Source organism: Harmonia axyridis, chromosome 3, assembly GCF_914767665.1.
Source record: "Harmonia axyridis chromosome 3, icHarAxyr1.1, whole genome shotgun sequence".
Lineage (NCBI taxonomy): Eukaryota > Metazoa > Arthropoda > Insecta > Coleoptera > Coccinellidae > Harmonia > Harmonia axyridis.
Window position 1 is genome coordinate 1,463,134 of NC_059503.1, and position 24,862 is coordinate 1,487,995.

Sequence of the window (24,862 nt, forward strand, 5' to 3'; positions counted from 1 at the left end):
ATTCATTTTTCTATTCCATTGCGAATTCCATCCATTCCAAAAACCTAATAAGTAATTTCAAGACCACAGAACTGCATCCACCTCCTGTCAATAACCACCGAACATCCTTAAACCACAGAAAGCTTCTTCTTAATCATGCTCAAAGTGCATCTTCAACAATTAGCAATTCTAATGCATCCTTGCAGATAGCAAGGAAGGGTGCGTCTGACAGAGACAGAGCTAGGGTTCCGGATCTTGCCTTTCGAACTTGGTGTAATCACATGGCTTTCGTTGAATGAACGTTTTTATCACGCTGAAACATCTCGCCGCTACTACACACACAGTGGGAGACCGTCGAAAGCGTCGCCAGTTGGGTACGTTCATAATCACACAATCGCTCCACGACTAGAAGCCTGAAGAAGCCCAGCAACTTCAGTCAAAGCAACGCGTTCAGACCTCGTAAACGTGCACACATAAGCTCCGAACACACACACTACGTGCCTTACCGTGCTGTTCCTTTAGCCCTTCCCCTTTCATTCATTTCACCCAGGTAAGTTCGATTTTTTTTTAATTTTTTTGATCTTAATTTTTTCTAATTTTTATTTTAATTTTTTTTCAATTATTTTTATGTTTATTATTGGTTTTTTTTGCTTACGGTGTAGACCCTTTCTGAATAGTAAATTCCACCCTATTTCTTTCCCTCTTTAATATTTTCAATTGGTAATAATTTATATAAAATGATTTTTTTTCCACTTCGCATATTGTCCCCAATTAAAAATTCTTGATCGCTCCACTGGTTTCTAGATCCACATTATTTACATTCCTCATGACATTCTCGAGCTCAGTGTCAGTCCAAAATTGATTATTTAAGTTATGATTCAATGATTACAGAACTATGAGTTTCGTTGGAAAAAAAAAACTGTTAGATGTTTACTCGATTAGATTTATGTTTTTGAGTTGGAACACGTGTTGACTTCAACCCAATTTTTTTCGTGGATTCTCTCGAAATTTTCCATCGCCTAAATTTGAATCGCAATCAATAATTTCTTTTGATAGTGACTAGTTTTGTGGTCTGCAATCAATAACACTATCAGAAAGTGATTATTGTGAATTTTCATAGCCAGATTTGAGCAATTTTGCACCAGAATTCAAATTAGACGGAAAAAACTTGTAATAAATTCAAAATTTATAATTCTTATAAGAAAATCGCTCATCGTTCAAAAAATAAAATACAAAACAAGGAAAAAATCCAAAACTAATCAAGTCAAGAAGAAAAGCCTAGAAAACCGAAATCTTAAAAAACCGAATGACTCATCTCAAAATTTTCCACTGCATCGACTAAAACCGTACGTGTGCAACACGAGCGTGCCTAAGGGGCGTAAGGAATCGGTGCCAGTGGCGCGTTACCGGGGATACCGTAAGCAATACGCTCGGGCGTATGCCACTGTTGTCTGTAAATATATGACGATCTTCAGAGTTCATATTGCTCAACCATGTTGGTAAACAATAATCTTAGCAAGATCTTTCGACACACAGTTACAAATAAAAATAGAAATGCTTTCGTTGAAATTTCGAAAACAAACGAAATACAAAATAAAGTTGAATTGAATTATTTAGTCGTTGTTATTGCAGAATATTCCTGAAAAACAAAAATCGTTTATCCATTCCAATCAAAATTTAGAATTAGATTAGATTTTATAACCTCAAACCATTTTGAGAATAACTTAGCGATCACAAATATTCTATTTGAAATAATACTACACTTACGCATCAAAATTATATGTTAAGCAATCTGTTATTTACATTTTTCAATTTGCTCTCCAGATTTACAAAAATTCATCGATCTCAGCTATGAGAATTATTTCTAGGTGAATCAATGACAGATATCAACAGATTCTTAAACCGAATTATGCAATTTAAACAGTGTAAAAAATTAACCGAAAAATAAAAAGTTGAAATTGATTAAGTGCCATGTTGAATCACATTCATTTAAAATAATTTAATAAGCGTAACATACCAATTGCTTATTTCATTTGATACAAAGTTACATCAAGTAACAAAGTTGTAATGCAGCCTTTATTGATCTTGATGATATTACCCAATATCATTGTATAAATCGAAAAATTCTAAGAAGAACAAACAATCTTTCGATAACGATAACTTCCCCCAATTTGTAGATATCAAAATGTACAAGGTCCGTCCATAAGAAAAGCATATTTTGCCATTATTGATCTTATTTATATCATCCCAACAGAATATTTTGTTATAAAATAACCCTTTTAAAGGGATTACCAGAATTATTTTTGTTGCTTTGTTGTTACATTAGACCAGTTGACATTTTTTCAAATCAATGACGTCAGTTGGAAGTATAAATAATCAAGTCATATACGAAAGTGTTTATGTTTTGTCAAATTATTGCATATCATTCTTGGATCGTCTCTGTTGGATGTCGATAAATAGTACCATATTTTTCAATTGTGTATTATCCTCTATACCCACGTCATTTTTTTTGTTTACCGTGCCCCATTTTAGCAGTACATCTCAGCGATCTTTTTGACTAAGAATTTATCTTAAATTTTCCATATTCAAATGGAATTTCGAGTGCCAAAAACTACGATCTCAGAATTGATTCAGAGCTGCGGCTTAAAACTGAGCCGAAACCTATAAAAAGAGGTTTCATTGTAAAGATGATCTTGTCACATTTTTATTGAGGCTTTGTGCACTCGTAAATAATAAACAATAAATAAAGAATATTATCTCGCGTTATGAGGCGTTTTTGGAAACAAAGCAGCCGATAATCCTCCCTATTCATAGACCCCAAAACGTACAAGGCCCGTCCGAAAAATTACAACACCGAAAGGCCTAACCCTCGCATACGGGGGTCGTCCAAAAATGACCAAATCCTAACCTCTCTCCACTAGGTAGCAAAATGACCTGTTTCCTCAGTGCGAATCGAGTTTAAATCAATTGGCTGCAGATTTAGTCTGTTCCTCACGTCCAATCAGTCGAATTAACTCGAGAAATCGTACGAAGAAGTTCAACGAAACCGGCAAACGTGAAAATTGTGAATTGAGACGCTCTAAGGTGGATTATTCAAAATCGAGAGGGATTGCATCATTTTTAAACGCTGGAAACTGACCCTTACCGACCGTGGTTTAAAATACCGATTGTATTCGAGTCTCCGTTATTTTATTTGTTGCTCGTTTGGCGCAAAATCTACACGGCGAGTAGCTCTAAGCGAAACCGATGTCAGTGCTGTCGAACAGACGTGTCTTCTCTTGGTGAGTTCGTTAAATTTTTTAAATTGTTTCAAATCACGAAATTTAGTATTCATCTATGTTCAACCTTTCGGTTCTCTATGGTTTTGTCCATTAAACATAGAATTTTCGGGTATCTTGCCAACGCTTCACATTGTATGTAATTATTTCGAAACTTGCTATAAGTAGAACTGAAAAGTGAAAGAATTAATTTGGGGACAACAAGCGCTCAAAAGCTCCTAACCTGTCGGTGCTGTTCTCTTAATTTTTTATCAATATTATGCTTCAATTTTTATAATTCTGAAACTGTTTAGTATTTTTCTTCTTATTTTCTTCTTCAATTTTTTTACGGTTTGCATGATATGATCACCTTATCGTATGATACCATTCCCGGTTCAAAATTCCAAAATTAAAGACATTGTGATAAAACGACAGAGCTACGCCCCTTCAACTTAAAATGTTCACAATTCTGAGTTTGCATTGTGTGGAATCTATAAATAAATTTGAAAGAAATGCATACTTCCTCTGTCCAAAGCATTTCTTGGAAATTTTAAGAGCTATTCACATTAAATTCGTTACAAAATCGCTCCATAAAATTGAAATAGTAAAGTAGTAGAATTATTCTTAGTGGAATATTATTCATTATTATAGTTTTTTAGTCCTTAATAATAATAATTTAGGAATTATGGAAATAATTTTGAAATATTCGATTTGATTCGGAATAACTATACGAAATGTTCGAAATTAAAATTTATCATTGATTTCTACTATTAACTAATTGCTTTATGAAATTTTCATAGGTTTTGGTTTCGAGTATTCGATTGTTGGCCTATGCAATTAATTTATCGAATTCTCATGGGAATTAGATATCTTTTCTAATAGAAGCTTCGGATAACTGATTGGAACTTTTGATTTCACAGATAATAAAGCAAACAGTTACCCATTAATGAGGTGAACTAATATTCAATTCAAAATTTCATATCTTCTCAACAAATAGAAGTGAGTCAATTTTATTTATTTTCACTTGGGGCAGTCAACTTTTGCAAATATTCCATATAGGAGTATAAAACTATCACGTAATTCAAATTTCGTTATTTTTTCTCTTGTATAATTTTTAAAATGCGTGTCTATTCAATATATTTCCTCAAATTCTTTTTACCATTAAATCATTATATCCATTTTATTTCTAAACGAAATTTTATCAGTTGGCTCCAATATCACTGAACTATGAAACTTGAGAAGAATAATGGTAAACCGAACTTTTAAGCGTTTGCAGCGCATGCTCAGCTGCATCATGATTATTTCCAATTTAATAACTCTGTTGTTTGCATCATCCAAAAAGAGCTGTTTCAGTAGTATATCACTAGTGAGAGTTTAAAAAATCAATGTTTTTCCTTGATTCAATTCAGACTTACTACTTATATGTCATTTTGAAGGTTTTGAAAGTAGGATACTTTAGATTTACATCCTATAAGACTTTCATTCGGCTTATCTGCGTTTTAATTAATATTAATACTGCCATCTTTGCGTGACAATATCCGTGTTCTTAGGTTTGCAACCTTGGCTACCTATCATTACTGTCAGTTTTTATTCATTTAGAATCTTCGTCAAAAATTTCCTTTGTGTTTGATATTTTTTACAATTATACATGGTTGTAAATGACTGGGAAATGAAATGAATTAGTAAACACTCCAAAAATCAACACAGTCAATTCGAATGTATCATACAAATGACACTAATGACAGATTTTCAAGGTTGTCAATGCAATAAAAAACCATAGACGTTAGATCATCTATTGGACCAGTTCCAACTTGAAAAGATGTCTGCGATACCGATTGCATTTCCAGTGTCGGCTATTGTAGAAGCGCAGGTGCAATGTTAATGGCATTAAAATCGCTGGGCAAGATCACGGCAAACCCGTATTCAAACTAGACGCCATACGTCAAATTAAATTGAATCGAGCGCGTGTCCAACATCGGTTTTGAGCATTCTAATTCGTTGAAATCTGCGGTGGTATTTAAAAGACAGGAAACTTGATGAAAAAAAAAAATTGGTATACGAGATCCTGTCGTGGGGTTCAGCCTTTCTAACCGCTTCTTGTCACTTCCTAGTGGCCTACGTACGTATTTAATTAGCCCTCTGGTGAGTTCTGGCTCTATGAATATCATTGTTGTTAGTTTTGGCGATTTAAAAATAGGACAGGCGGTATTGTTTGAAAAGAGTGACTAATAAAAATATCCTAAATCTTACGAGCAGGAAGAAAAAAGATGGAAATTTATGGTGGAACCAAAAATGGACACAAATAATTCGAACTAGATAATAACAGCAATGAAAGTTTTGTAAAAACCGCAATCAAAATATTTGTTTGCTTAATTTGGAAATTGTAAAATTTTGAAATTTATCTTCAACGATATTATTATATCATCCATCTAATTTTTCTTGTATATGTTTTTCAATATATTATTTACGAACACTGAATTCAAAATGTACAGGTTTATTTTTAGTAAGGAATTCCCTATAGCTATTTGTAACATATTTATCTGTAGCCAATTTATTCAATGAATAATTTAATCGAAAAATAGGAATTTATTACAACTGGAATTCCACATGTATAGGTACTATGGAAAATTTCCTAAGATTATTTAACACTCAAACACAAAAGTAAGGTCAGATTGACACTTATCAATATGGTAAATGTACCGCTGAAGCGAGCATAGAAATTATAGTTTGCATAAAATCAAGACACCATCAATATTGCTAATTATTTTTTCATTGAACAGCATCTGTTTGATACACTTACACTTATTTATGAGAATTGTCTTCTGTTATTACGTGCGACTTCATCAGTCAACATAACAGTGAATTATTTTCAAGCGCTTGTTCCAGGTAAACAGCAGTAACATTATATTGCGCAAATATATCTGTAATTTTGAAATTTTGAGTAATTTTGCGAAATTTTGTGAGGATCGTAATATTGGAAGATCAAATTTTTTTTTTATATCTGGTAAACCTCTGAACCATAGAAGAGATATAGGTATGAATTTCATTATAATATGAGTAGAACCTCCCGTCATTCACATTATCAGAGAAAAACAAATCCCAATATTTCAATTGAACTACAGAAATCGATATACCAACATTTCCCCTACAAAAATGTGTATCAGGTCAAATAAAAGAGCGGATTGTCCCAGAAGTGACCTAAATGACACAAGGTAAAACCGATATATTTAGGAGTTCAACAAACCCAAGAAAAACAGATAATTAAAACGCTGAAAAGCAGGTCAGCAAATGAAAACAAAAATAGTGCAAGTGTCCCCCCAATTGAACGTAAAGGATGAAGATCGGTGGTCTAGTCGATATGCTTACCTTGGCAACCTTGAATACCAGCCTAAGTGTCAGTTTTCATTCAAAGATCCCTCAATTAGGACACTGCCATATTGCTTGAATATCTTAAATTTGCCAACGATCAGCAGGAAATGATATCAAATGATTTGAATTCCGTATGCGATGCCAAATTAAAGGTATACAAATACAGTTATGCCAACCTAGGGACAAAAACTATAATCCTCTTATCGACTTGTTACTCATGGCTTACGTATTTACAAAAAAATGTTTCTTTCAAGTTTGAATCTGAATTGAGGAAGTTACTGATTAAAGTAATTTTTGTATTTGATTAGAACCTCTAGGTAAACGGTTCGACACAGTTCTTGCTGTTCATACGTAATAGTTATCAAAGTTCCATAAATAATGTTAAAGGTTCTTTCTTGCCATCAAGCAAATGAATATGAAAATGTATTTCTGAAAACTTATAAAGGGTGTTTTTTTTAGAGCTATAGAACTTTGAATTGCAATAAAACAACGATGGATTATTCGATTGGCATGAATTTTATTTGTCCGCAAGATAATCTTGTGGCATTACATTTTAAATATGATTTCTGGATTATGACCGCCACGGCTGGCTCGGATGTAGTCCAATCTGGACGTCCAATTTTCGATGACTTTTTCCAACATTTGTGGCCGTAAATCGGCAATAACACGGCGAATGTTGTCTTCCAAATGGTCAAGGGTTTGTGGCTTATCCGCATAGACCAATGACTTTACATAGCCCCACAGAAAGTAGTCTAGCGGTGTTAAATCACAAGATCTTGGAGGCCAATTCACAGGTCCAAAACGTGAAATTAGGCGGTCACCAAACGTGTCTTTCAATAAATCGATTGTGGCACGAGCTGTGTGACATGTTGCGCCGTTTTGTTGGAACCACAGCTCCTGGACATCATGGTTGTTCAATTCAAAAATGAAAAAGTTAGTAATCATGGCTCTATACCGATCACCGTTGACTGTTACGTTCTGGCCATCATCGTTTTTGAAGAAGTACGGACCAATGATTCCACCAGCCCATAAAGCGCACCAAACAGTCAGTATTTCTGGATGTAACGGTGTTTCGACATACACTTGAGGATTAGCTTCACTTCAAATGCGGCAGTTTTGTTTGTTGACGTAGCCATTCAACCAGAAGTGCGCTTCATCGCTAAACAAAATAAAATGGACGTAGTGCGCGATACGTATTCCGCACAGAACCATTATTTTCGAAATGAAATAGCACTGTTTGCAAGCGTTGTTTAGGCGTGAGTCTATTCATGATGAATTGCCAAACCAAACTGAGAATAAATCACTTAACAGCTGTTGAATCGGTCGCCATCTTGAATAGTAATGCCAACTTGAAGTTATATACCTCGAAAAAAAACACCCGTTATCTTTACTTCTCTAAACTTGTGTAGTTCTGTCCAGAATAGTTTGAAAGTCGATTAGGGAAACCAAAACGTTCACACAGTTCTGTGACTAGTTCCCAACCGTTCTGCGAATAACGTTAACAGTTTTTTCTCCTTATCTAACTTCTTCACTCCTTTCCAGATCAAACACCAGGTGATGAGTCCTCCAACGAACATAAACCAGAGGTGTGACCTTCTGCCCAAAGATGACCCCGTCAAAATTGAAATCCTGCCAAAACGGCTCAAAGAAGACACCAAAGACATCTCCGACAGTTCTAGCGGGACTTCTTCGGACGTCGAGGCCGTCGTGGTGCCTCCAGACGGTGGCTGGGGCTGGGTAATCGTCTTCGCCTCTTTCATGAGCAACATGATAGTGGATGGGATCATCTTCTCCTTCGGCATGTTCCTTTCAGAGATAGCTGCCAGCTTCAACACAAGCAGGTCTCAGGTCACCCTGGTGGGGTCCCTCATGTCCGGGTTCTATCTAATTGTGGGCCCCTTCGCAAGTGCCTTAGCCAATAGGTATGGATTCAGGCTGGTGGCCATCATAGGCAGTGTTTTGGGATCTGTGGCTTTTGTGATATCGTATTTTGCGACTAGTGTTACGTTTTTGTGCATATCCTATGGAGTGTTGGGAGGTGAGTACAAACAATTTTGTTGCTTAATGTAGAATAGTTGCTATAGCCGTGAAGATGCCTTCTGTATTTGTGAACGAAACCTGTGATTGAATCTTGAAGACTATATTTGATAGGTTTAGGGGAGGTGAGGCTTTGGCGAGAAAAATATACTCTGTAACAAGAAATACCAAGAAAGGTTTGGCATTTATTGGCCATACTTCGCAGAAATGTTTAACTAGTTGAAGATTGTAATTGATTAAAATTTCCTTTTCTTTCGTTTAATTCCTTCTAAATTTTCATCAGTTACTAAATTCGACACGTTGGTGGAAAAACTTTCTTGGTGTTATGAATTGTCTCTCCTCTATTGGTAAAATTGATTTCCAAAATAAGAAGAGCATATAATTTTCTAAAATTCAGTTGCAATGCACATTCTCCTCAGTTGAAATCTCAAAGTTATACTGAATTCTGAGCAGAATTTCAAATCAACATCCATAACATTGCTGCTGCCATTTTTTAGTAAAACTTCGTCGATAAGTGTTGCCAATGTCTATAAGCAGTGAACAATCCCCAGAATTACCTGTTTTTATTTGACGATCGAAATATTGATGACTACATCTATGACACAATCGAAGACGCCCAGTTTGAATTTGTATCTTCCATAAGCAGCCATTGCAAAATTACCATAGAGCATCTTAATTGCACGTTGTTATGACAAATGTTAATAAAGATTATGTCGATAGTTCATATTTTTATGGATAACGAAGTCTAGCACTTATGAAGACTGAAAAATGAATAATTAAGCTGATATCCATTCACTTTTACCGTTCAAACATGCTATTCGCAATGATTTATTGAGGTATTACGAAGGGGTCTTGGGCAGGTGCTCAACAGACCACAGAAGATTCAATATCAATTTCCATTGGCAACTTTTTCTTCTTGATATTATCCCACTAATTGGATTGATATCACACCGTCGATTTCAATGTTTATTTTACATGTATTATAAGAAATCTTGCCATCTGGATTCAATTTGTACTATCTTTAATCAACGGATGTGATATTGCTTCCTCTGAGGTTAGTTATTATCTACATGAAAAAAAGTTACTAATTAGTACCTATACCGACCAAAAAATCGCCCTGTATTCCGAGAAACATCAGGGGGAAGGGTGTCAAAGCCATAAATATAGGATATGACCTGAAACGAGCCCAAATTCTTAGAAGGACCCCTCAATACAAGATATTTACACTCATGAAACAAACTCAACAAGAATTCCTTTGTTACTGTAACCTATTCATTCAAGTATTGTTCGTACAAATCGTATATTCACTATTCAATGTTGAACAAGAGGCATATTATTATCTTCTTCTATCAATTTTGATTTATTTGAAAAATTCTGAACGCAACTGCCGTGTGCAGTTGAAATTCTTCTGCGGTTTTAGTAGATTTTTTTCAATGATGGCATTGTTCAACTTGTTCCACATGGGATGAAGAAAATAACGAACCAAAATGTAATATTTTGCATTGTTTTGATTGATGTTGTGTGTATCTCAGAATTATTCATAAATTTGCATCTTCAAAACTCCGTAATGTCGTTTTCTCGACATTGACCCAAAAATGGGAATTTATCGAAATCTCCTTGATCGATATCTAGTGACAGTGAAATTTTTCTGTATTTATATTTATATATTTTATTCATTAACGGAAATTACACCGAAGGTTTCAACGAATCCCATGTTTACAATAAACTGACCTAGTACACCCAACAACAGGACCTATATTTCTTAGTTATCAATGGCGCAAATGTTGTTTTCATAAGAATTAAGAACGCACAATACCAAATAAACCATTCAGATCGATAGTCATACGGCCATTATCCTTGGGCGATGATTAGCGAACGACTCATTCAATCATAAAGTCATGAATAAATCACGTTGCGATCGCAAGACTTTTCATACGGCCCCTGTACATCAAAAACGGGAACGTCTATGCGGAAAAACTGATTTTGTGAAAATGTTTTGCAACCACTTTGTAAGAAGGTCAACTCCAAATGTGACCGAACGCCAATTAGCACATTTTCTTCCGCGCTTTCGCATTTTTCTAGACGGCAGTATTAGGTACGAGGGGCGTACGACAAGTACCAAAACCGAAATATCGCTTTTTCGGTTTGTTTTTTCCGGTTTATCCTGAAACTGCATAAAGAAAGGAGAACAATTACCGAACGAGTATCTTGACCGGCCACAACCTTTAAAAATCGAATATTTAACGCGCTCTACCGGTTGCAACCTTCAATCTATCCGCCACATTTAATTTGATGCAAATGTATTTGAATGTCTTGAGTCGAGAATATTTATGTTAATATTTCTAGGAAACTTTTAAATGGAAGAAGGTGGTATATTCCATAAATGATTCGAATTACCTCCAGTCCTTTTTCGAAAATCATATTGTTCGATATACATATACGAGGTTTTTCGGAAAAGTATTTTTTTAACATTTTCTTTTCTTTGTAGGAATTGGTTTTGGCTTCATATACGTCCCAGCTGTGATAACTGTAGGTTACTACTTTGAAAAATGGAGGGCGCTGGCTACTGGCATAGGCGTTTGTGGTTCAGGTATAGGAACCTTTTTGTTCGCACCGCTGAGCGCCTATTTCATTGACAAAATGGGCTGGAGGAATGCTCTTCTATGTCAAGGAGCCATTGTTGCCAGCTGCCTATTTTTTGGACTCTTATACAGGTAATTTCAACTTCAAATTGTAAATCGCGAATTTTTCAGTTATCATTTACTAGCCATAAATTGTTTATTCAACATCGGTTTTTTGATTGGAATCATTATTTCACTTCTAATTGAAATAATTTGTCAAGATGACCAAATTAATTATGCAACAAATTCAGTACACGAAAGGTTATCTGCTCGTTTTTTCGAAATTACTGTGTTATTTGTGTTTCTGTTGACGAGACAGTAAAATTCGAAATGAAGTCCTGCTTCAATTCTTGGAACAGAATGTGTATCAAGGAGAAGTGGATTTGTTTTTCTCAGTCGTCTCAATTTTTAAAAACCCTTATCTTGCTGTTATTCTTAGAATTAAATAGACTTATTATCAATTACGACGTCTGAAAATAACATGAAAGTAGAAAGATTGATACAAAATAAGAAGAAATGCATATTTGGTGAATTTTAAGTTGAAGATTCGCCATCCGTTTCTCCAAATTTTGTGTCCATCGTCAAAAAATATTACCGCAAGGTATACTTGCGAAGGTACATAGTTTCCCAGACAAGAATCGATAGATCATCAATAAGATCGCTCTATGCGATACATGTAGCGATATTTTTTTGATGCAACATCCAATTTTGATGATGTTTCGGTTGACCTTAACCTTAAAATTCAAATAACTCGACAGCTTCATGGCTAATTCTTGTAATTGAACAGGCATATGACGACCAAGAAAGCAGTGACAAATAGCGTCATCCTGCTCAAATCATTTGTCTTTGAAAATCGTTCCGCCCTCAGCAAATCGAAAGTTTCAAATATGCCAAAACCATAAACTATCAGAAATATTACAAGCCATTCAATCCAACTTAAAACTAACCCTGCTATTCTCGTATTTTCAGGCCCCTTAAACCTCTGAAACTCAAGGACATAAGCAAACTAGATGACACCGAAGAAGGCGAAGAAGAACTGAGCGCCGACATCGAGAAATTACCAACGTCCACCAGGATCAAGATGGAGGAGGTGCTGAAGGTCATGAAATCCAACGGGTGCGAAGGCAACATCCACTCAATCCCAAAACTTCTTGGGGTTATCAACCATTCCGACTATCCCACATTGGCCGACGTATACCACACCATTGGCGCCCCCCAGGTGCCCAAGAAACCCGTGGAGATGAAGAACATAAGCTTCGAAAAACGGTCCAGTGTACCACATCTCTATGACAACATGAAGATGCAGTTCGAGAGCAAGAAACCGCTGTTGAAGCCTATGGGTGAGAGGCATTTCAGAAGAAGGACGCGATCTGATGCTCAAAGGCCTAGCTACGAGATAAACAGACCTCTGTACCGAGACGACATCTTCTTCAGCGGCAGTTTGAAAAGGCTGCCAGAGTACACATCCAAAAGCTCCTTAGCCTACAACTTGGCAGTTACCAGGATGTCCACCAAGAATGACATTGACGAGGAGAAAAAACACATATGCAAGTTGTTCCCAGAGGCTGTCAAGAGGACTTTGGCCACCATGTTGGATTACACCCTTCTCAAGTCACCATCCTTCTTACTCTTAGCTTTCGGAGGATTCATGACCATGATGGGATTCTATGTTCCTTTCATGTATCTGGCCGATAGAGCTAAGGAGACGATGGCCCCAGAGATGACAGTGTGGTTGGTGTCTTCCATTGGTATCGCTAATACTATCGGCAGGGTGTTGTGTGGACTCTTGAGTTCCTTCCCGGGTGTAAACGCCTTGTTTGTGACCAACGTTGCCTTGACCATCGGCGGTATTGCCACGATGTTCAGTGGGTTGTCCATGAGCGAGGAGTATCAGTTTACCTACAGCGTTGTGTTTGGATTATCCATCGGTGAGTAGTCTTTATTTTGAATTGTAATAAAGTAATAAAGCTAAAGCAAACGAAGGAGTGTCGTAACATAACCTCTAACGAAATTTACGTTGAACCTAGCCCGAAGGTTTAATCATAGAGCAAGCAATCAGTTTTTAAACATAACCTAACCAGCAAATTTACGTCAAATTCAGCCTAAAGATTTGGTCAGAGAATATACAAAAAGTTTCGCTTTGTCAAATTAGTAGTGATATCTTCATCAAATTTTATTTGACCTTACAATGACTTCCCCAGCGATTGATAAATAAGATAGGTAAACGTTCTATTAGTCAATACGATTGTTGATGAGTCAAGGTCATAGGATAATGAAGTGTCTTGAAAGCGAAGTTATACGTTTTATAGCATAAACTTTTAGTTGTTTTAGTTTACATAATGAGGATGCGTCATTCTATATCTGCTAATTGAAGCAGTGCAGATGCTATCAAAGATATTATCACAACCTTTTATAGGTAAAAAACTCCTTCAAACCGTCATAGAATCGAGTAGTAATCAGTGCGATGGCCTTTCAATTTGTTTTGTCTCCAACCTTTCCCAACGAACCACTATCTTAGCGAATGCTTCGATAATATTCGACTAATCCAACCTAAAAAAACGGATTTTATTGGCGTCGGCCTTCATGTTAACCTTTAGAAACTCCCGCCTTATCAACGGTCAAAGTACTATCAAAAGAATGCGTAACAAATTGGTTATCCAAGTCCAAAAAGATGAAAATTTTAAAATCGTACTGACTATCTATGTTAATCTCAAACTGTCATAAAAGAACAGAATTTAATTGGAATGCCGATAATTTGAGTCGGCAATTAAAATTGTGAATCAAATATGCTAACCTAACCTAACAATTTAATTGAAGGGTTTTTCAAATTAATTTTTTTTTTCAGCTTGTTTCGCCTCACTAAGATCGATCATCGTAGTGGACCTTTTAGGACTCGAAAATCTCACGAATGCCTTTGGTCTTCTCCTCCTCTTCCAAGGTGTGGCTGCCTGTATAGGATCCCCATTAGCTGGAGCATTCATGGAATGGATGGGTAGCTACGACGATGCCTTCTACTTATCTGGGGCCCTTCTGGTGGCTTCAGCTGTTATGTGTTATCCCCTGAACTGGGTGAACAAAATGGAGAAAAAAAGAAAAGGACAACAAAATAAAAATGTAGTTCCAGCGTAGTCCAAACGTAAACAGGGTCAATAACAAAGTATTTATTGAAGGTTCTTGTTCCTCATTATGAAAGAACGAAAAAAAACAAGGATAAAATGACAAACTACGTATACGATATACTCCGTTGATTTTAAAGATGTTTATGCACGCTCTAAGCGTAAGGAGTTCAGTGCCGAAGCTGTAATCGCAAACGCAGTCAACGAAGGAACGTAAACTGAGTCACCTCTGAAGCCTTCCAAGACAATAATGCTACTCTATGAGCATGACATGCCATAGATTGCCAACACCACAGAGATGAGAGTTCTCTATGGTGTGTACGGTCTTTTTTGAGACCGATAATGCCTTATTGCCAAACCACCGTAAAGTCTGAATCGATGGTGCCTTCATAAGAAGATATATTTATCTTTCCTTGTGTAGTATTATATGATTGAGATTACATTTTGAAACTGTTCGAATTACCCTTTTGTTGTTTTAATTTATTGAAAATTTATCGCCATTTTTGTATGACAGTAGCGAAAATTGTGTTTTATCCGATTTAAATTTATGTAGTTGGTCGAAAGACGCACTCCGCTTTTTCAAGACTAAAAAATACCGAAAACTTGTTTCAAGGACGTTGAGAAAACCAATTAACTTCCAGAGTTTATGTAAATTTGCCAATGAAAAAATCGACTTTTTTACCCATGATATTTTAATATTTATGAGAGAAAAAAATGGAAGTTATTATTTCGCTTCAGAGATTTGAATAGAGAAAATAGTGGAGTGTAGTCGATCTTCCATATTATAAGACTGATTTTCGATGTTTTATTCTGTATTATATATTTTATAGAAGTTCGAGCAATTTCCTATAGATATTTACATTTATGGAAATGGTTCGAACAAAAACATACGCCTCATTAGCTTATGTAAATTATTTATAATTTATTTGTCTTGCGTGACAACATTCCACAAGTTGTTAATGCGATTCAATTTGATTAATTATATTCCTAATTCATGATAGAGAATTAGCTGACTACCAAAAGCAATAATTTCACTAGATAATTTTCTATTTTAACTAAATAAAATTGTAGTTAGAAATATGACTTTCATTACATAATCCCTTTTTCACCAATATAATAACAAAGAAAAATTCACTGATTTCCTAAATAATGTTTTCCCCCCGAAATATCTCAATAATTCAATGAATTATGCAAATCTCAAGACCAAGAATAGTAACGAAAGAAATGGTTCTCTATGGGCGACCATAAGCCTGGTCAAAGTCACATAGACCAATATGATATAGCAGAAATTCTATACCCTTGATCAAAATCATAGAACCAATAATCAGCACCCAAAGATTATTCTGTCAAAATTCAAACAAATCCATCATAAAAAACTGACACCTTCTATAAACCCTTCAAATCTGACAGCGTAAAATGGGTTAGTCAAGAAAATCGAAACCCTGTCCAGAGATCAAACCTCTACAGATGTCTACGACGCCCTTAGAGGTCAGTCAAAGCGTGTACTCAAGAAAGAGCCAGCCCTTGCACCTCAAAAATTCCAACCAAGACGACATAGTGTACACCCTTGTGGTAATACCACCAGATGGCGGCTGGGGTTGGGTTGTACTCGCTGCCTCTTTCCTCATCAACTTCATCATGGATGGCACCATATACTCCATTGGGATATTCCTGGAGGAGATCGCCAAATACATGGGGACCTATCCCACCAGGGTGGCTTATGCAAGTTCTATCCTGGTGGGGGTGAATTTACTTACAGGTAAATAGGGGAAAGAGAGATTTGAGGTTATTAATACTACTCCTATATTGTAGCTCCGATAATATGTGGTCTAACCAATAAATACGGATTCCGCATAGTGACCTTTATTGGTGGTATATTGGCAGCCATGGTCCTTTTGGTCTCTTCGTTCCTGGACGACCTGAATTCATTTCTCCTGGTATTTGGAGTGTTTGGAGGCCTAGCCTGTGCCCTCATCTACGTCCCTTCAGTCGTAATCGTTGGTTTTTACTTCGAAAGATGGAGAGCCTTGGCTTCCGCTGTAAGCGTTTGTGGATCCTCCTGCGGTATAATATTCTTCCCCTTGATCCTGAACAACCTCCTAGCTGGTTACCAATGGACCATCAAGTTCCGCATCTTAGCCATATCGTTCTTGTTCGTCTCAATCTTCAGCCTGACCTTCAGACCCTTACCACCAGTGTCAGTCCAACCCAACCCAGAACAAGAGGATTCCATGCTATCAGTTTACCTTGGAGGAGACCACGGACCTATCATATCTCAGATGATTAATCTACCGACAACTGCAGAGGTCCAAGAAGGGAACCCTCAAACATTTCAGAACATCAAAAAGGATTTCAGTTCATCGTCCACGCTGGTTGCTGCGTCTGGTTATCCTGGAGGGTCCAGCACTGTTGTCAGCAAGATGTCCACGGTTTTAGAAGACGAAATCAACCCTTCTCTTTGTGAAAGATGCCTGGAGTTTTGGAAAAGGCTGTGCTGTTGTCACTTTTGGGGAATACACGATGCTGTAAGCACAATCAGTAGGCCGATGTATAGAGACGACATATTTTTCACCGGTTCCATCTACACCCTTGCAGAATACCCCAAGAAGCCTTCGATTAAAATGACGGTATCTTCGGTCAAAGGAACTGTTTCCAAGGTAAGTTGAAATGAGGAGAAGGAAGAATTCCTGTTTAATTTAGGTTTACTACTGGCTACTTTTGTAACACTTTCTATTTTGCTATTAGTAAACACCTCCTACAAGATAATATTTTCAGTAAACCAAAGTTCAACTGGATCTTCTTTCTTTTTGATGGTTTAGCAATAGTTGACGAGGCGTTTGTTCGCAGAAATCTGCAGTCGACTATCACCTGTCAGTAACCAGAGTAGCCACCAAACGAGACTTGGACGAAGAAGCCAAGACCTTCGTATGCTGTCCAGAGGCCTTGAAAAGAATTCTGGCTACAATGTTGGACGTAACTCTGCTGAAATCGCCCTCTTTTCTATGCCTATCGATCAGTGGTTTTCTGGTATCGCTAGGGATGTATGTGCCCTTCATTTATATCGTGCAGAAGGCCATAGAAAATGGCATAGAGCAGAAGGTCGCCGGTATGATGGTGACAGGTCTTGGTATAGCCAACCTGTTTGGTCGAATACTAAGTGGCATTTTAGCTTCTATTCCTCAAGTTAATGCTTTGGTAGTCACTTACGTTGGGCTGTTCATTGCTGGCATCCCTTCAGTAGTATTTGCTTTTGCTGAGAGCAACTGGATGTTTTATTTGTACATAGCCCTTTATGGTTCATCGATAGGTAAGAAAAACCTTTGAGGGGTGATCAAAAAACCTATTATCTATTCTTTTCCAGCCACCGTGCCATCGATGAAGACTATGATCTTAGTAGATCTTCTCGGCTTGGACAAATTGACGAACGCTTTTGGGATAACCCTGATGTTTCAAGGTGTCTCCAGCTTCATAGGTCTGCCGTTGGCTGGCTACTTCATTGAATGCACCAATTCCTACAGCGCCAGTTTCATTTATTGCGGCTGTACCATAATTTTGAGCGGGGTGATGCTCATCCCCATTAGATTCATCAAAAGATGGGAGAAAGAAAAAGGCATGGTTTGAAATAAACGAATTCAAAAATGAGTTTTTTTTTCTAGTTATCTAAAAATAATCTCTCTTGAAGAATTATTCAATGTAGTATTTGGCTCTAACTTGATAGAAATTCATTATAAATAAAATAAAACAAAGTTATTTCCATAAATATGCAATTTATAAAGGGTGTAATTTTTAGAGCTATAGAACTTTAAATTGCAATAAAACAACGATGGATTATTCGATTGACATGAATGTCATTTATCCGCAAGATAATCTTGTGGCTCGGATGTAGTCCAATTGTCGATGACTTTTTCCAACATTTGTGGCCGTATATCGGCAATAACACGGCGAATGTTGTCTTCTAAATGGTCAAGGGCTTGTGGCTTATCCGCATAGACCAATGACTTTACATAGCCCCATAGAAAGTAGTCTAGCGGTGTTAAATCACAAGATCTTGGAGGCCAATTCACAGGTCCAAAACGTGAAATTAGGCGGTCACCAAACGTGTCTTTCAATAAATCGATTGTGGTACGAGATGTGTGACATATTGCGCCGTCTTGTTAGAACCACAGCTCCTGGACATCGTGGTTGTTCAATTCAGGAATGAAAAATTTAGTAATCATGGATCTATACCGATCACCATTGACTATAACGTTCTGGCCATCATCGTTTTTGAAGAAGTACGGACCAATGATTCCACCAGCCCATAAAGCGCACCAAACAGTCCTTTTTCTGGATGTAACGGTGTTTCGACATACACTTGAGGATTAGCTTCACTCCAAATGCGGCAGTTTCTGTTTGTTCAACCAGAAGTGCACTTCATCGCTAATGGACGTAGTGCGCGATACGTATTCCGCACAGAACCATTATTTTCGAAATAAAATTGCACTATTTGCAAGCGTTGTTCAGGCTTGAGTCTATTCATGATGAATTGCCAAACCAAACTGAGAATAAATCACTTGACAGCTGTTAAATCAGTCGCCATCTTGAACAGTAATGCCAACTTAAAGTTATATACCTCGAAAAAAACACCCTGTAGAAATTACTTTGCTTTATTTTATCTCTAAAAAGATTTTCACACATTTCTCCTTCGAAACATTATCCACAAATATGCTAAAATCTTTCAAGCTCAACAACAGTGGTCTAGTTGGTTTTTCACATGACGTGAGGAACATCTAAATGACAATACAACTTTCAGTTCATCTTGAAAATTAACCGAGATGGCGCTATCCTGTTTCTGGACGTTATTACCCAAACAATTTTTGCATCAATTCAGAAACAGTCGAGGTTGCAAATCGCGCCCTTCCACCCCCAAATCTACGCCCCTGGCGCCGTTGTAATCTACTGCGCCACCTCGGTATCGATCCGAACTTCCACTTTCAGCTAGCAGAGTCCCATCGATTTTGGTAGTGGCTGTGGTGTTTGTCTGGTGATCCCAATGGAAGGCAGGGATAACCAATATTCGGGGGCTCCACTGCCCCAACCAGGGGTCCGGCCCATGGTCGACCCAGAGGCCCTCGGAGAAGTCGATCCCTCCATGTAAGAAAGATGTCTTGCCAGCCGTTGTTTCAGAAAAAAAAAATTGATGCTTGATTATGGACCACCATAGTTTAATTTTTTATGAGAAAGATCCATCGTAGATAATTTCACTGCTTGTCGAAATTGAACGAAAATGATTTTGTCACAAATACTTTGAGTAAAACGGACAGCACATTCGAAAATGATTGAGATTCATCCAGATTGTAATTTCTTTGTGGAAATGCCAGTTCTTTAATTTTTTTTTTCATTTTGCTGTTTGGTATCATCTGGCAATTTATTTTAAAATTAATAGTTGAAATTTAGACTTTGCGCTACTTGCTGAATTCTTAAAAAACAGGAGAGTAAAAATTACTTTTTGACCAGTATCATTACCATATCATCTTCAAACTCTTCTTTAATTTGTAGAGCTCTTTCTTCGTAACAATATGTTTTAATTGTTCAATTTTTATATAATAATATGACAGTTTTAGCGGATTTTATATAATATTGTGAATTCTAAATCGATACCTAGTTTATCACCAGATGAATCATTATTTATTGCTCATGTGCTGGGCAACATGCTGGTGAGAAGTGATACAGCATAAAGATAGGTCTAAAATCACTAAAACCAACTTTGGATTTTCCTAAGCCTAGGTTACAAGTATTTTCTAAATCCCTATTTACATTTTCGTTTTGTCCGATTATTTTTCTGAATTTATAATAAGAATTTATCGAAAAAATTATCCATGTAGGAATATCCTATTCCTAAAAAAATTGAGAAATGTACTGCGTGAAGTTCAAAGTAGTATTTATGTAGTTTCTCCAGAAAATTTCACATAAACTATTATTTTAGAATTAAATAATAGATTTATGATTGCTCATGTCTAAAATTAAAGAATATTTATGGCATAAAAGCAGAATTTGGAACAACTTTTTCAAAAAACAAAAAGGCATACAAAACTAATAAATTCAATATTAGAAGGTTCGATTTTTCCTCTTTCAATATATGTAATATCACCAAATGAACGAAAGAACAACATTCTGCATTCAAAGTAGTCTATTTCGAATTGAATGTTTTTTTTATAGGAAGTTTTTAAATTTTCAACATACTTATACTGGGCCTTATCATAAACTCGATCAGATCAGAACTACTTTTTTCTGTTTAGGAACTACACATCTGAACCTTTGGATAACTCAATTTATCGATTAACTTTAACGAGTATATTTAATTTCTTCAATAAAGTATCTATTATAAGATGGTTCTTAATAATGTATTAAAGTTGTTTTTTTTTATGGAATTTTTCCAAAAAACCGGTGACCCATACGAAAAAAAAGCATGAATACCCTGTATATCAAACAAAGAATCTCCTTTCACAGGTACCCCCAACCAAAAGAAGCAACGCACAAGATCCGAGGCAGGTCAGACGTAGTAGAGGCCCTGATTGGTCCCGTGGACCAGGAACTGTTAACCATAAAGAGTTTCTACTTCTTCTTTTTCGCCGCCTTCGGTTCCCTGTTTCCCCTCATGGGAGTCTACTTCAAACAGATGGGGATGAACGCCACTCAATGTGGATTCCTCATAGGCATAAGACCCTTTGTGGAATTCCTTTCTGCTCCTTTCTGGGGCAGTCTGGCCGACAGATGGAAGAAAGGAAAGATCCTCCTGATGGCTTCATTGGGTGCCTGGGTGTTCTTCACCCTGCCCTTAGGGTCTATACAACCACCTGCTACCTCTTGCATGGAAATTAAGAATAGGACGGCTATATTGACCACACCTATAGACAGGTCTACTAGGATGAGGTTCAACGAGTTGGATGGGAATGAGGAACCGTAAGTTACCATAAGGAAGATAAAATAACTATAATAACACCATAGTAACTTTTTAATTGTAATAATACACCTTTCTTAGGTAAAACAATGTCTTGTATATACTCAGTGTTTTTAACAAAAATTTCTTCTATCCAAGAAAAAAGTCAAAAATTACTCTATGCAAAAGCAACAATAAGAGGCTGATGTCAGTCACCTTTTCCTGGAGAATGTACTCTCCAATATTAACCCTCCAAAAATGCTTTACTTAACTTTATTTTCTCTCTCACTTTAAAGTACCCATTTCATCGTTTCAGTTTAAGAAGAGTCATCAGATCTACCATGCCTATACTAAGCGCTGGACAATCACCAATAGGCGTCGAATATGCCCAAAACTACGAGCCCAAAGAACACCAGACCTGGGTCCAACCGATCATATCTTCGATAGTCTACAGAATGCAAGACATACAAAAAACCTTCTTCCTTCTTTTACTACTAGTAGCTATAGGAGAATTTTTCAGCGCTCCAGCTATCACCTTAGCCGACTCTGCCGTTTTGACTATACTGGGAGAAGATGCAGACAGGTGAGAGAGAAACCTTTTAATCTGATATCTAATTAAGCTAAAGCCGTGTAACTTACTTGTTGCAATAAAATCAGCAACCAATAAAAACGTCGAGCATTTTTTTCTCTTTTAGATACGGCCAACAAAGAATGTTCGGCTCTCTCGGCTGGGGCCTTGCCATGTTCTTCGTTGGGATAGCCCTGGATCATTCCACAGCCTTCCCAAACCACCCGTGCGGGCCTGACAAGAAGGAGAAGAACTACACCATCTGCTTTGCCATCTTCTCAGTCCTGATGGGCGCAGCGATGATCTGCGCATCCCAGATCACCTTCAGATACGTGGAGGAAAAAGAAGTGCAACAAGATCACCAGGGGTCACCGCCTCCAATGACCCACGAGGACCAGCTGCAAGCGCAGCTGGCAGAGCAGCTCCATCTGCCTTCCTTGGCAGACACCAGAGCTTCCGCAGTTCCTCCAATGGAAGACAAGGTAAGCAGATGATTTTCAACAGTTACTAGGATGTTGAATATCAACACGTCTTCAGTTGGCGAAGAAGGACATCACGTGGTGAAACTGTGTATATGATATCTGATTTGGGAAAAGCTCTTCCAGAATTCTGGAGAAGATATTTGACGTCTTATTTAACTCTAATAGGTTTCTAAGGTTCACTAGATCTACTCTGACTAAATATATCTTGTTTGTAATCCTTCCTTGGAAAAAAATCTATATGAAGCAATTTCTTTTAGCTATAAAATAAAATAACATTTCTTTATTCTCTCCCAGACCAAAGTCTTCGCTCAAACCACCAGAGAGATGCCTGAATGGGTCACCGTACTAGAACAGTTCAAGAATCCCAAATGCGCTTCCTTCCTGTTTGTTGCATGGTTCATGGGCTTCGGAATAGGCCTGATTTTCACATTCCTCTTCTGGCACCTTCAGGACTACGAAGGGACACCGACACTCTTCGGTGTGGCCTCAGTGATCAACCACATATCGGAAATATTCGCCTACTTCTTCAGTTTCAGACTCATCCGGCAGATGGGGCACGTCAAGGTTCTGTGCTTGGGCCTTATCGGTAACACCCTCAGGTTCTTGTACATCTCCTGGCTGACTAATCCCTGGTGGGTGTTGCCCTTCGAGTTCATGCAGGTAACATCGTTTTAATACAATGAAATAGCATGATCAAGATTAATAAATATTTCGTCAAAATTGTATATGTCCTTGGAGACCACAGAATTGTAAATATGAAGTCTCCAATGGATCAATTAGCACATGAATTAACGAGCGCTCAAATGCTCCTGACTTCACGTCAGGGCTTTTCTCATTTACTTCATTGTAAGTGTAAGTATATTTATGGATTATTTAGGGAATCACACATGCTGCAGTTTGGGCCGCTTGTTGTTCTTACATAGCCCACAACAGCCCTCCACATCTTCGGTCATCTGCTCAGGGTGTTCTACAGGGCATCCATCATGGCCTCGGAAGAGGATGCGGAGCTGTCATTGGTGGAATTTTTGTTAGTAACTTCGGATCGACAGCTACATTCAGGGGTTACGGAATCTGTTGCTTAGTCGTTTTTGGAGTATTCGTTTTCATCAACTTCTATCGGGTAGACCAGGTATGTACTAACTTTTGTCCATAACATTCATGGCTTTTGTTTTATTCACATTAATTTGAAATAAGTGGTTCATCTATAATATTTGTCATTTTATATAGTATTTTCATCAGCCAACAGTTGTACTTTTATACGTTTGTACTTATTTGTAGAATGAAAAATGAGGTACCCAACACAGTTCCTTGTGGTACTCCATAGAAAATGAACATTTTGTTGTTTTCCTCAGGGCTTTGTTTCTGATCTACCTCAAACAGAAGATCCAAGACAAGTAGCTGAAGAAACTTCCCATTTGGCACCACACGGTGTACCAAGTAACCCTATACCAAGAGCCTTATCCAGCACCAAACTCCACGAAATGGCCCAACAAGACGGTTATGGTGCTACCTATCAAATGGGGCAAGGGGGAACTTTAGATATTCCCGGGGCGAATCCCTTCACACAAAACAACGTAACCAACCAACAACAACATTATGCGTATCAGGTAAGAGATTATAATATCATGATAAAAAATTGTAAACATTTTTATTGTTGAATTTTAGCAACCAGCACAGCAACAGCCGTCATATCCTTCAGCTTATACAACACTGCAACAGCAACAACCCTCCAACAACATGAACAATTCCAGTTACGCTTGGTAATGAGGTTGTTTAAACACTTTTTAACGAAGACATACAAAATGATATTAACATGAAAAAGTAAAAAGAAAAAATAGGTATATCGGACTTAATATTGTACACAGCATATTCAATGTATATAATCGACTGGGAGAAGTAACTAAAATATCAAAAAAAGCGTTCTACCATATCCATAACTAATCAAAGAAATCAACAGTGGAACAATCGTAATATAAATATCATTTTACAAAAATATCGAATGGATTATATTTATAAGTGATTTATTTTTAGATATGCATAGTAACACTTTTCGCATGACTTGATTTTCATGAATATTAACGAACGATTCGCAATAAAAGACCAGCTTATATTCGAAAGCTGTTCGTATAAATGTATAACTCAAAATAAAAAGCTCAGATGTAACAACTGATTTAGTATTTTTTTGACTGTGATTTAATTCATTTAAGCATTGCTTCAAGTAAAATAGTCTGCTAGAACCGAACCAGGTTGTTATGAGGGTATTCGAAATAGTTAGTTTTTAATAAGAAATTTTAAGTGTTTTATTTTCTAATATAATCGTATATATATAAGAAAAATTTAGGAAAATCAAAGTGACATCCTTAGCCCATACATATCTTATAAAAGACAACTGTTGTATTTTATGTTAAATAACTGCACATTATTAAATAGTTTTGAACTTTTGTGATTGTTCAACAATCATTTCAAAGTTTAAAAACATTGTATATTTATATGTATAGAAGCACCATACTAAAC

General features: G+C 36.9%; 2 protein-coding genes across 2 annotated transcripts; both read left to right on the plus strand.

Annotated features, from left to right (window-relative positions):
* The first annotated feature begins 295 nt into the window (after positions 1 to 295).
* On the plus strand, positions 296 to 18,021 carry LOC123677037. The gene is made up of 10 exons (XM_045613447.1): positions 296 to 529; positions 8,148 to 8,643; positions 11,131 to 11,356; positions 12,233 to 13,191; positions 14,109 to 14,391; positions 14,580 to 14,592; positions 15,805 to 16,138; positions 16,192 to 17,036; positions 17,227 to 17,686; positions 17,741 to 18,021. The coding sequence occupies exons 2-10, from the start codon at positions 8,163 to 8,165 to the stop codon at positions 17,998 to 18,000; spliced, it is 3,861 nt and encodes a 1,286-aa protein (XP_045469403.1). The 5' UTR covers positions 296 to 529; positions 8,148 to 8,162; the 3' UTR covers positions 18,001 to 18,021.
* A 1,263-nt stretch (positions 18,022 to 19,284) lies between these two features.
* On the plus strand, positions 19,285 to 24,472 carry LOC123676628 (major facilitator superfamily domain-containing protein 6-A). The gene is made up of 8 exons (XM_045612703.1): positions 19,285 to 19,512; positions 20,869 to 21,321; positions 21,615 to 21,881; positions 21,994 to 22,348; positions 22,643 to 23,008; positions 23,226 to 23,477; positions 23,701 to 23,955; positions 24,014 to 24,472. Exons 1-8 carry the CDS (start codon positions 19,412 to 19,414, stop codon positions 24,110 to 24,112), a joined length of 2,148 nt encoding a protein of 715 aa, XP_045468659.1. The 5' UTR covers positions 19,285 to 19,411; the 3' UTR covers positions 24,113 to 24,472.
* Positions 24,473 to 24,862: the final 390 nt, after the last annotated feature.

Bases quoted from the DNA above. Each gene is read 5' to 3' on its own strand.
- LOC123677037 (XM_045613447.1), top strand. From the start codon at position 8,163: ATGAGTCCTCCAACGAACATAAACCAGAGGTGTGACCTTCTGCCCAAA. The intron at 13,192-14,108 runs GTGAGTAGTCTT...TTTTTTTTTCAG, and splicing joins TGTGTTTGGATTATCCATCG to CTTGTTTCGCCTCACTAAGA. The intron at 17,037-17,226 runs GTAAGTTGAAAT...GTTTGTTCGCAG, and splicing joins TCAAAGGAACTGTTTCCAAG to AAATCTGCAGTCGACTATCA.
- LOC123676628 (XM_045612703.1), top strand. From the start codon at position 19,412: ATGGAAGGCAGGGATAACCAATATTCGGGGGCTCCACTGCCCCAACCA. The intron at 22,349-22,642 runs GTAAGCAGATGA...ATTCTCTCCCAG, and splicing joins TTCCTCCAATGGAAGACAAG to ACCAAAGTCTTCGCTCAAAC. The intron at 23,956-24,013 runs GTAAGAGATTAT...GTTGAATTTTAG, and splicing joins AACAACATTATGCGTATCAG to CAACCAGCACAGCAACAGCC.